The 12,868-nt window shown below is 48.1% G+C and overlaps 1 protein-coding gene across 1 annotated transcript in view; it reads left to right on the top strand.

Annotated features, from left to right (window-relative positions):
* Positions 1–4,337: 4,337 nt before the first annotated feature.
* The window catches only part of fa2h (fatty acid 2-hydroxylase), a 27,351-nt gene continuing 18,820 nt past the window's right edge, over positions 4,338–12,868 (top strand). Inside the window, exon 1 of the mRNA XM_047034349.1 lies at positions 4,338–4,890. Coding sequence (XP_046890305.1) covers positions 4,612–4,890 — 279 coding nt within the window. The 5' untranslated portion in view covers positions 4,338–4,611. The remainder of the gene's footprint in view (positions 4,891–12,868) is intronic.

Genomic DNA, 12,868 nt, shown 5'->3' with positions numbered 1-12,868 from the left:
CGCGGTGACCAAGAAGGACTCTTACCCCCTCCCTCGCATAGATGACGCCCTCGACCATATCACAGGCTCCAGCTGGTTCAGTTCCCTTGATCTGCGTAGTGGCTACTGGCAGGTGGAGTTGGCCCCTGACGCACGACCAAAGACTGCCTTTACCATTGGACAGGGACTGTGGCAGTTTCGTGTTATGCCGTTTGGACTCTGTAATGCACCAGCGACGTTCGAACGGCTGATGGAGAGGGTACTGGCTGAAATACCACGGAGTCGTTGTGTGGTATACCTGGATGACCTGCTGGTGCATGCCAGCGACTTTGACCGAGCCCTGGGTAACCTGCAAGAGGTCTTTGAAGCCATTCGTCAGGCTGGGTTGCGGTTGAACCCTGCCAAGTGTCGCCTGCTGACAAGAGAAACGCAGTTCTTGGGCCATGTGGTCAGCGCGCACGGGGTAGCTACCGACCCCGCTAAGGTGGCCGCAGTCCAGAATTGGCCACCCCCTGCCAACGTCACCGAACTGCGGAGATTCTTGGGCCTGGCGTCCTATTACCGGCGTTTCGTCCGGGGCTTCGCCACGATTGCCAAACCCCTCCATCGACTGACTGACAAGGGACAGCCCTTTGACTGGGACGACGTGTGTGCCGGAGCCTTCACCCAGCTAAAAACTGACCTTACCGAGGCTCCCATTTTGGCCTACCCAGATGCGGAACAGCCCTTCATCGTGGACACTGATGCCAGCAACGTGGGAGTTGGCGCCGTACTGTCCCAGAGTGTTGGAGGGGTGGAGCGCGCAGTAGCCTACTTTAGCCGCACTCTGAACCGAGCTGAAAGGAACTACTGTGTGACCCGGCGTGAGCTGCTGGCAGTGGTCCTGGCACTGCGACAATTCCGGCCGTACCTGCATGGCAGCCATTTCCTTGTGCGCACCGATCATGCTTCCCTTACCTGGCTGTTGAACTTTAAGAACCCGGAGGGCCAGGTGGCTCGCTGGCTGGAGGCCCTACAGGAGTATGACTTCGAGATCCAGCATCGACCAGGGCGGTTGCATGCTAATGCTGATGCCCTCTCCCGCCGCCCCTGTGCAGTCTTGGAATGTCGGTATTGCCAACGACAAGAGGAGCGGGACCAACCACTGACGGTGGCAGCCATTCAGACAGCTGACTGCGAGGGGAGTTCTCCATGGACCTCCGCTCAGCTGCAACAATGCCAGGAGGCCGATGCAACCTTGGCGGTGGTAATCAACTGGCTGGCGACGGGGCGGCGTCCCGAATGGACAGAAGTGTCTGCCCACGGGCCGGAGGTTAAGGCTTACCAATAACAGTGGGGCAACTTGGAGCTCCATGACGGGCTGGTGCACCGGAGGTGGAAAGCTCCTGGCCGGGGAAGCGACCTCCTACAGCTGCTGGTACCCCGTGAACTCCGCCAACAGGTCCTTCAGACCGTCCATGGCTCGGTGGGGGCGGGGCACTACGGCATCGCCAAGACCCTCCGCCGCCTCAGGGGCCGATTCTATTGGCCAGGTTGTCGACGGGACGTGGAGCTGTATGTGCACTGCTGTGACCTTTGCACTGCTAAGAAAGGGCCAACGCAGCGCTCCCATGCCCCATTGCAGCAGTACCTGGTGGGGGCTCCGATGGAGCGAGTAGCGGTGGACATACTTGGGCCCTTTCCAGCGACTGATTCCGGCAACCGCTACGTCCTCGTGGCCATGGATTATTTCACCAAATGGCCGGAGGCATACGCGGTGCCGGATCAGAGTGCCACCACAACTGCGGAAAGGCTGGTAGAGGAGATGTTTGCCCGCTTCGGGGTCCCTGCGGAACTCCATAGTGACCAGGGGCGGAACTTCGAGTCCCAGGTCTTTAGCGAGGTCTGCCGACGGCTGGGAGTATCCAAGACGAGGACGACACCTCTCCACCCTCAGAGCGATGGGCTGGTGGAGCGGTTCAACCGCACCCTGGCTACCCAGCTCGCCATCCTGACCAGCCAACATCAGCGGGACTGGGATCGCCACCTGCCCCTGGTCCTGTGGTCGTACCGGACGGCCGTCCAAGAGTCCAGCCAGTGCACACCAGCTGCCCTCATGTTTGGGCGGGAATTACGGACACCGGTGGACTTGGTTTTCGGGACCCCGCCCGAGCCGGAGATTGCTGGAGGAAAGGAGATGGATTACTACCGGAGGTTGATAGATCGCCTCCAAGTAGTCCATGAGTACGCTCGTCAGGCCCAGGCTAACTCTGGGGTGCGGCAGAAAAGAGCCTACGACACCCGGTGTCGGAAGCTGACCTTCAAGCCCAGTGACAAGGTCTGGGTGTATTGCCCTACTCGTAAGAAGGGGGTGTCACCCAAGCTATGCAGTCACTGGCAGGGGCCCAGTGAGGTTATGGAACGGGTTTCTGAGGTGGTGTATCGGGTGCGCATGCCTGGTCGGGGGCGTGTGGTGGTGCTGCACCAGGACAGACTATCACCATATCGCCCGCTTGCTCCAGAGACGGGTGGAGCAGAGAACGACACCAGCGGCACCATTCCCACTGGACAATGTAACCCCCCCCCTATGGCACCTTCTACCAGTCCCAGGAGGCCAACTCGGCGGCGGTTACGGCCAGGACACTTAAGAGACTACCTGTTGGGTGATGGGGTTGTCGGGGACGACTGACCCCTCAGGTGGGGGCTATGTAGCGACCCACGGATTGGTCGCGTGTTAACTCGCGCTGTTGGCGCAAAGGATTGTGGGTGGCGCAATTCACATACTTGTTTCATGTTTGGTTAATGTTGTATGCATGTTTGAGTTGAGTGTTGTTGTTCTGTCAATTAGGTTTGTCAGTGGATGATGTATGGATATTAGTAACTATAAGTTATCGTTGTTGCCATAACTGTGAATTGTATGTGAGTTAATGACTTGTTGTTGGCATTCACATGTGATTGGTGGTGTAGTAATAAAACCTGTAGTCGAGCGGTGTATGGGACACAGGATAAAAAGGTCTTCTTCTCTGCGTCCGATTATTACGCATCCACTCCAATATAGACCCCTAGCGCCATCGTTACAATATTGCTAAAACTGCTAAAAGCCATTAGGCTACTAACTTTGTAACTTGGGCTGTGCCCTACACGGTTTACTTTAAATGATTATTTTACTGATTTTAAATAACTCGAAAATTTAGTGTAGCCTACAACTCTTTATTTTCTAGGCCGTCTGTAATAGTAAGGCAGCTGTTGCGCTTCTTTTCTATCCTCTCTTGCCACCTACTGGACGTCTTGATGTGAAACCTTGGTGCTGTCTCCACCTTGATAGCTAGCGGCCATCTGGGGTTTGACACATAATACACTTACATTTACATTTAGTCATTTAGCAGACGCTCTTATCCAGAGCGACTTACAGTAAGTACAGGGACATTCCCCCCGAGGCAAGTAGGGTAAAGTGCCTTGCCCAAGGGCACAACGTCATTTGGCACGGTGGGGAATCGATCTGGCAACCTTCTGATTACTAGCCCAACTCCCTCACCGCTCAGCGCTCAGCCATCTGACCCCCCCCACTTACTGCAGGCCACATGGCTTATTTCTACAGCACAGTTCTATACCAGTGTTTACCTGGGAAGTGTGACTGGGATTGGACCGCAGGACCTGACATTACTGTAACTAAGATCCAGGCCAGTCATCATCTTCATTGATTTACCATTCGCATCACCACGAGCGGGGGCGTTCTTGGTTAAGCGATCACAGCCTACTTGACTTATAAAATGTATGCAAAAACTATGAGAAAGGAAAAAATACTAAAAACAGAAGCATCGGAATGAGCTGACAGTTCAAGGGATGCATGTGGGCATATTTTTATCCGGATGTGTTTCGGTCAACTGGTATTCAAATCACAAACGCGCCGAAACCAGAACCAGCTGAAATCTCACCCGCCCAGGAAGCAAAGCACAGCTCAAAGTTCACCCAAGCTTATATGCGTCGGTGTTAAGTGACAGCTCTCGGTTATGTTTGATAGTTTCATTTTAACATGCAGGCTTTTTATTAATGGCCTACATTGGCCGGCATAACACCATGACCCAAAAACCTTTAAAAAATAGGTCCTAAAATTAAATTTAAAATTTTAACTTTGGTTACTGATTATCTTGTGGTAAAAAAGTTATTTCAAGATAATTGATTAATGGCCATAATTCTTGTTGGGCTTATTTTAGAGGTATGGGCTAGAGCACTAAACAGTCAATTCGTGTTTGTCTCTTAAAAGGGTGGGGTGGGGGGATGTTAAGGAAGTAGTCTGTTTAAGCTTTCGTCCATCTTTCCAGTTGCACATGACGTAAAATCAATCATGTAACTTTGTGAACCTATTAAAGCTTTCTCTCGATCATTATCAGATGTGACTGTTGCGCAACGTTTCCAATATACTTAGGGCTGATGTTGGAGTGCAACAGGTGCATATGAGAACTGCAGACTTTCATAAAGTTTGGACTGATTCAATATTCAGGATATGGTAATGAAGTGAAGCTCTGTCAGACTAATCGCCCTGGGCATAGACCGCAAACGAAGAAGTTGGTAATAGCCTTTACGGTCAGTTGTGCTACCGAGGGGGTCTTTACGCTCTCCTTGCTTAGTTATCGTGGACACATTTTCGCTGCAATGTCCACATCGGCGTCCCCTCGGTTCTTCTCCGAGAGTGAGGTTGCCCGTCATTGCTCTAAAGACTCGTGCTGGGTGTTGCTGGGGACCAGGGTCTATGATGTGACGGGATTCCTTCGATTGCATCCGGGCGGAGAGGCTCTCATACTGCGCCGCTCAGGGAAGGACATCAGCGGGGAGATTGAGGGGCCGCCACACCGGCACTCCGACAACGCGCGTCGGTGGATGGAGCAGTACTACATCGGAGAACTGGACAGAGACTGCCTGGATGAATCACAGGTAGAAAATACAAAAACTGACGAAAAATTTACCAGGCCACTCTCATCTGTAATTTCGTAATACATTTTTTATCATAAACATTTTCAAACAGATAGAGTATTGTTTCTTTGAAGGAGGCGCATAAGTCATCCTTCCTCCATTTAAAGGAACTGGCGTTTTCGTGTGTAGACTGCAAGAAAGATGTGTATCTTTCTGCAACATCTTCCTTAAACTCGTCTACTTGTCTGGTTGAGATCTTAAGTATTAGACTAAATGAATTATATGTATTCTGCTGCTTCTGATATCCTCTATTTAATGACTGTGGAAACCTACAGACAAAGTTTCTGGTTTGTTTCAGCGAAAATCTGACTGTTTAGACGTGTGTGTTTTACATAGGCTCGGTAAACCTGTTCAATAAAGTAGCACACTTTGGAAGGCTGAGATGGTTTTTTTTCTCTAAAAGCCAACTCAGTAAGAACTATAGTAGCCTACTGATCTAAGAGGCATGGGCCGTTATAAATGCACTTAAATTAAAAATTAAAAATATTATCAATATTATTCAAAACACTTGTCACACATAGGCCTACTGCCATGTTTCATGGTGATTATAACTTATTATAACTTGCTAGGTCTCTATGATTTATACCTCTTTGGGCCTATTAGTTATTTTGGTGTGTATGTAATATAGCCTATATATCTGTGTGTGTGAGTGTGTGTGTGTCCTCTGGTAACACACAACTGGTTGGGCTGGTCTGTGTGATCCAGCCATTATTAATGGTGGCGGAGCAACCTGAGCTCAAGTGTAATTCTTGTGTGCTGACTGTAAACAAAATGAAGATTTGACTCAGATTTTGGTTAGTGTCCAGGGTTATGGTTGGTTTCTGGGTTAGTGTCCAGGGATAGTTTCGTCAGCAGGGTCCAGGGTTAGTTTCAGGGGTAGGGTCCAGGGTTGGTTTCAGGCAGAGTGCGAATTATACAAAGACAATCGGGGGGGTCAACTTCTTCTCCAGGGCGTCTATCGACCACCCCAACCTGTTGTTTTTACCTCTTTTGGGGGGGTCCAAGTCTTAATTGATAGAGTCACACGCCCCCAACCCCCCCCCCCCCCCCCCCCCCCCCCCCCCCCCCCCCCTTATAATTCGCACCCTGGTTTCAGGAGTAGGGTCCAGGGATAGGGTTAGTTTCAGGGGTAGAGTCCAGGGGTAGGGTCATTTCCTACTTCTCACGGAGGCTCATAGTTGGGGTCAGCTGTAGATTTAAACTAGGTGGTTGTAGGTTATTGATATTGAGTGTGACCCTCATACTATAGATATAGGTATTGGTCCAGATTGACAAGAGTGTCACGTTTGTGCAAATCTCCAAATAACAAAGTCGATATTTCCATGTAAGTGTGGTCATGGTGTCTCAAAACATTTCCATTTGGTGAGACTGCAGAGAAACTGGAATCCATAACGACCTCCTCACAAATGTTACCATGCACACAGATGCAGTTCAGTGTATCATAAATATTATCAGTGCATATCATTCCTATCATTGTTGTTTTAATGTATTAAAGGTGGGATATGGTACCATGAAAGCAGACATGTAAACAAAGGAATGGACAGCAGTGCTGGCCTGACTACGATGACTAAGCTGTCTTTATGGTCTGGCCTCACCCTGCCATGCATGGTTTATAACACTGATATGCTTTATTGTCAGTACCGGACTTTTGAACACCCGGTTGTTTCTATTTGTGGCGGTCATAAATGGGATTGCGAGAAGGCCTCTGGCTTGTCGACTTGAGTTAACTCCTAAGTTATTCAACCTTATGCACCTTCCCTCCTCTCGCTGTCCTTGTACGGTCCATTGAGGCTGTGACACGGCCATCCCTTCTTCGAGCTTCTCTCTCCCTGCCATCAGCTGAGTCAGAAGTGTTAGGTGCTTCTGTCTGGTGTGTGCGTTTGGTCCAGCAGTGTGTCGGTTGTCTTGATACTGTGGCACAGTCTGTGATCCTCTCTCTCTTTCTCTCTCACACTCTCTACCTCTGTCACTCTCTGCCCCCACTTTCTCCTCACTCACTCACTCACTCACTCACTCACTCACTCACTCACTCACCGTCTCTCCTCCCTTCTTCCTCCCTCTATTACCTCCATGCTGTCTCCCTCTCTTTCTTCTGGGATAACTCGGTTCCCTGGCCCCTGAGAGAAACCATCCGAAGATGTGTTCCAATTGCCTCGCTGTCCAGCGCGGGCCAAACGTGGGGTTTGTTGCCTGGATTGAGTTGAATCATGACCCAAACGTACTGCTTGTTGACTTCCGTTCTTACCAACCATCTGTGGTGTCAGTGAGACATCAGTGAGGACTGGCCCCTGCTGAACTCTCCTCCACACACACACACACACACCCACACACACACACACACACACACACACACACACACACACACACACACACACACACACACACACACACACACACACACACACACACAGAGACAACTACCTGCAGTTAACAGAGGAAGACAGCCTGACTGGTTCCACTGGTCTGGTGAGCGTTTCTCCATTACTCCTGTTTGTAGAAGCAGGGAAGATGTGCTGTGTATGTGTAACGGAGGTAGAGGGGGGAGATAAGGGGTGAGGGGGGGGGGGATGAAAGACGAAGGAGGCAGAGGAAGGGGTGAGAGAGGAAAGAGGGAGAGGCGCGAGAGGGGATGGAGAGATGGCGGAGGCGAGAGAAAAGGGCGCAGGGAGAGAGAGACAGGAATGAGAGAGGAGGGAGGGAGACGGGTGAGCGCTTGTGGAGTTATCACGAGAGAGAACAGTGACAGGATCATGTGATAGTTTGAGAGGAAGAAATGAGGGTGTAAAATGTGACAGTGATGGCTCCAGCAGATACGGATGGCTCCACCCACAACAGCAGGAATGGTAAACTCACGGTATTGCAGTGAACAACTGTTTCTGAGGCAACGCATCAGGTGGCTGAGGCGCCACGTGACCTGAGTTATGAAACTGGAAGCGTGTGATGATACACTGTCAATCCAGTTCAAAAAAGATTCCAAACTCTCCACACCCGAGACCAGTGAATGAGTGAAGTGATGTTTTTTTTACAGAGATGATATCACGGTGCTCATGTGGGAGTGGGCAGTGAGATAGAAGGGTTGTAAGGCAGACTTCTGTCTTGCTGGCTGAACTGGCGCTAAGCTTCCTTCCTTAAAACATGCAGTCTTGAATTCAAACTGACTGAAATTGACGGAAGATGGTTAATGGTTCAATCCGAGAGTGAGGCTGGCCTTTATTGAGAGGAAGGCTGCTGGCCTCAGGGGTGTCAGAGGCATGCTGTAGTGGCTTTGTGTCTGTTGCTGTAGGTCAACATTCATGTTTGACCTGGAGGAGTGGCTGTAAGGTAATCACTGCTCACTAGGTGCACCATTGTTTGCAGCGTTCTGCTGTTATTAGGAGTACTGTAGATACCCACCTGCACACACACACACAAACCTGAGCTCTGAGGCAGGTAGTCCCTTTACAAACACACACACACACACACAGACACAAACACACACATGCACGTACGCACACACACCTGAGAGCCACAGCCCAAAAAGGCTGCTATGGAAATAGGTTTGGCAACATAGCAAATAATCTCTTTCTGTGTCTCTATGACACATCTCTCCTTTCCCTCTCGCTCTCCCTCTCCACGCAATTCATCCACTCTCACCTACTACTATGAAGAGGACCGGGTTATGCAGACTTTATAGAATACAATTAGAGTGTCCATGTGTGTGTCACTCAGTAAAAAGAGCCATAGAGGACAGTGGAGGTGACTTGTGGAGAGGAAAAGAGAGGGCCTTATGTCTGTGGTAACCTTCTGTGGGCAGAATGTGAGGGCAGGTCATTGGGCTTGTGCCTCTCTGGAATGCTTCTTTGCTCTCCTTCCTTCCTCTCTCTCTCTCTCTCTCTCTCTCTCTCTCTCTCTCTCTCCCTCCCTCTCTCAAAGGCCTCATTGTCTTTCATCATCAGCCGATCCTGAGGGAGAAACAAACCTTTAGGCTTTAGAGGGAGTGTGTGTATGTGTGAAAATGACGCGGAGCGTCAAACACTCTCTTTCTTCTCTCAAAGGTCATGGTGCGAGGCAGGGGTTGGGTCCTCATTTCTAACCGCATCCTCATGCTTGCCGCTGATTGTCTGGTTTTGTTGACCCCCGGTTGCCACGGAGGCGGTCGTCAAAATCCTTAATTAGTGTCTGTCCTCCCATGTGTCTGAGCTTCTCTCCCAGGTAGGGAAGGGTTACGCCTGGAGGAGGGGAGGGTGGCGGGAGGAGAGGGGGAAGGAGCGAGGAGAGGCAGAGGGAGGGAGGAGAGGAGGAGGGATAGCGGATGGGAGGGAGGAGAGGGATGGAGGGAGAAGAGGCGGAGGGAAAGAGGAGAGGGACGGTAGTGTTTTGTTTCTCAGAGGGGACAGCGGGAGCGTATGTTTGTGCGGGTAGATTGATTAAAGCGCTTGGGTAAACACAGCCCCTGCAACTGGTCCTCGCTCTCTGAGGAGGACAGACTGGGATGAAGGGATGGAGGGACGGAGGGACGGAGGGAAGAAATGAAGAGGAGGAACGACAGACAGGAGAGGGAGGGGCTAGGGGCGACTCGAAAGCACAGCAGACTCGAAAGGGCTACAGGTAACATCAGCTGAACAGACGACTGAAAGATTCAGGAGGATCGGATTTGCCAGGCTGGGAAGTCCCCAGATTTGGTGGTGCGTATGTCCATTGGGGATCCTTAAGTCTGTCAGAGAGAGAGAGATGAAGAGAGGGAGGGAGAAAGGGAGGGATGGTGAGAGAGAGAACAAGAGGCCAACAGAGAGGAATGTATGTAAGAAAGGGCACAAAGAACAAAGCCGGGAAGATAAGATAATCTTTCTTATCCCTCCTACTTTCTCTAAGGGGAACAGTACAGGTACATGACACAATAGCACACTACACTTTGGCCGTCATTGATAAAGACATGCTGGAACACGTATGTGGGGCCTCCACAGGACAGACTGAGGCCACGGAATCAGTCCTGATAGGACGAGTTATCAGTGAGCGAGGACCTTTCTCTCTTTCTCCTCTCACTCGGTGAACATCACACCACTCTGTCTGTATGGCTTGAGGCCTCTTTAGACAGCTAGTAGACAGTAGCTAGCAGGACTGTGCTTAGTTACGATATCGTCGTGTATTCCCTTTGAAGGATAGAAACATGATTACGCCATGCTTTGCCAAGGACTCCCATTGACATTCATTCACTTATTTAATTATTATAAGTCCATCTAATGGCAATTACAGTATGCATAAGCCACCTTATCTCAGTATCCGATTGCATTATGTTGACCACTCACGCTGCTTATTCATATTTTTATATATATATAATTTAATATTTAAATTGTTGTATTCTTAGATTGTTTAGTTCTTAGAAATAGTTAACCTTTTGTACTTTCACTTAATTTACAGTTTTTCTCGATTGCTTTGGCTCAATTCTTGAAACAGAAATGACATTCTCAAAGCTCCACGTGCATTTAGCAAAATAGCCTATATGGTTCAGCACAACTACATAGATCACCTTCAAAAGGTCATATCTCACCAAAAACAGTTAACTCATGCTTCAAAACCAAATCATTTTCTCATATAAATAGTCAGTGCCCTCAAAATGAAAAGTTCCTTCTCGATTGCTTTGGCTCATCGCTCGAAAAAAAATTGAACATTCTCAAACCTTTAAATACATTTGCCAAAATAACCCAGATGGTTCAGCAAAACACCATGGAACACCTGCAAAGGGTCATCTCTTTCCTAAAACAGACAACTTATCAGTCAAAACTAAATCCTTCTCTCATACAAATAGTCAGTGCCCCCAAAATGAAAAGTCCCTTTGGCATTGTGTAAACACTGCAGGTCAAAATGTTTAGATGTTTTGTCAGTATGGCAGTGGACCTTAGAAATATCCCTCATGTGCACTGTGCTACAGTTACTGTAGTAGATGTTTTCTTTCCAGAATACAATGTGTCTCAATCTGCATTTACAGTGTAAATTTATTCATTTAGCAGATGCTTTCATCCAAAGCGACTTCCAAGAGAGCTTTACAAGAGTGCATAGGTCACTGATCATACAGTAACAACGCGATAGCCCCAAACATTTCGGGTAGCCAAAACATGAAGCATACATTGTGAAAAACCCAAATACAGTAAGTGCCAAAGAGAAGAACCATAAGAGCATGTAGCCAAACAAGTTACAACTAAACAACATGAACCTCAAAAGTGCAAGAGTGCACCTGTAGAAAAGCAAGCAACAATACTGTAATGTATGATTCATGTTTTGGCTAACCACAATGTTTTTGTGGCTATCTCGTTGTTTAGGATCATTGACCTATGCTCTTTTGTAAAGCAGACAGCTTGGAAGTCGCTTTGGATAAAAGCGTCTGCTAAATGAATACATGTAAAATGTAAATGTGCATCAAACAGAAAAAAGATTACAGTAATTCAAGAGAAACCTACAAGGTTTCACATCACATATTGCACTTACACTGCCATGGAAATTGTTACTGTAATTGCCATACATCATGGTTACTGTTACAGGAAATGTGTACAGCACAATATACTTTCATACAATAAGCACATCAAAACTAACATTATGTATAACCTACACTAGTAGTATGAGTAACCACAGTAAGTTTCAGGCAAGTGACCCCCTCCTAGTCAAAGTTGCAGAGGGTGCATTTCATAGCAAGAAGGAAACACATACAGTAAGAAAGTAAAGCAAAGCTGGAGTTTCACTAGTTGTCGTCCTCACTGTCTGTCTGGCCACAGATTTCATTGACATCACATCTGATGTTCTCCCTTACGATGCAACAGGGGAAGAATTGTTGTTCATGCCGCAACAATCCCCTACACTGATCTGCTGTGACATCATCACAAGCAGCATCCATTGCCTGGAGCAGGGACCTCTGGTTTTGAGCCCGATGCTCATAAACCCTCCACCTACATGCAGAAAAAACCTCCTGGATAGGTTTAAGGAATGGGGAGTTAGGTGATATGAGCACCATTAGCATTCTTTGATGGGCAGTGAATCCTGATGAGCGGGTGACGGTGGAAGCTTACATTGTCCCACACAATGACAAATGTAAGAAAGTGAGGCCCTACCAAACCCCTCTCATGTAGAGGGATAAGATCGGAGTGCAGGCAGTCCAAGGACACCAGGAGTGTCTGGGTATCGTATGGGCCAACCACTTGACTGAGAAATAACAGTCAGTTTAGACCAGCAAGATATTTTCAATTGATAGTTAGCCTAATTGAAGGCAATTATACCTAACCATTTCAAAGATGTGCAAAATCATTTGAAATGTGTGCAAACTTTAGGCAATTGCACTTGTCATTTACAAGGATGTGCTAATACAATTGCAATTTGATTAAAGGAATGAACAATTCCAATCTGTTGTGAACAAGTGCCCAGCGGTTTGGAGGTTTGCACGTGTTGTTTTGAGAATGTCATTTCTGTTTTGTGAAATGAGCCAAACCAATTGAGAAAAACTGTAAGATTCGTATATGTTTAGTGTTTTGCACCTCCCTGCCACAGTAAATTCTGTGTTTGTATAATATACATGGCGAATAAACCGAATTCTGATTCTGATTCTGATTCATAGGAGTATTCTACAGTAACTGTTTTTGGACATGTTCACTCCAGTATATATAAATCCCTCTGTAACCTACCCACTTCATTCATTCAACCACCAAGCGCTTGGCACGGATGGACCAATGATTCCTGGCCTGCAACTTCTGCAAACATCTGGTCAATCCTTTTTATTGATAGTTGTTAAGTGTTTTCTCTGTCACCGATTGAACATCCTCGCCAACAAGTCCTTACTCTTACAGCCACTGACATTATACACCCTCTGAAAGGGAATTAGGCCGGCTGTGTGTTACAACCTAATGTGTGTTGGGGAGGACATCTGTGTGTGTGTGAGTGTATGTGTGTGTGGGGATGGTGTGTGTATGTGTTTGTG

The sequence above is a fragment of the Hypomesus transpacificus genome, chromosome 14, assembly GCF_021917145.1.
Source record: "Hypomesus transpacificus isolate Combined female chromosome 14, fHypTra1, whole genome shotgun sequence".
NCBI lineage: Eukaryota > Metazoa > Chordata > Actinopteri > Osmeriformes > Osmeridae > Hypomesus > Hypomesus transpacificus.
This window is presented reverse-complemented; position numbering and strand designations above follow the sequence as displayed.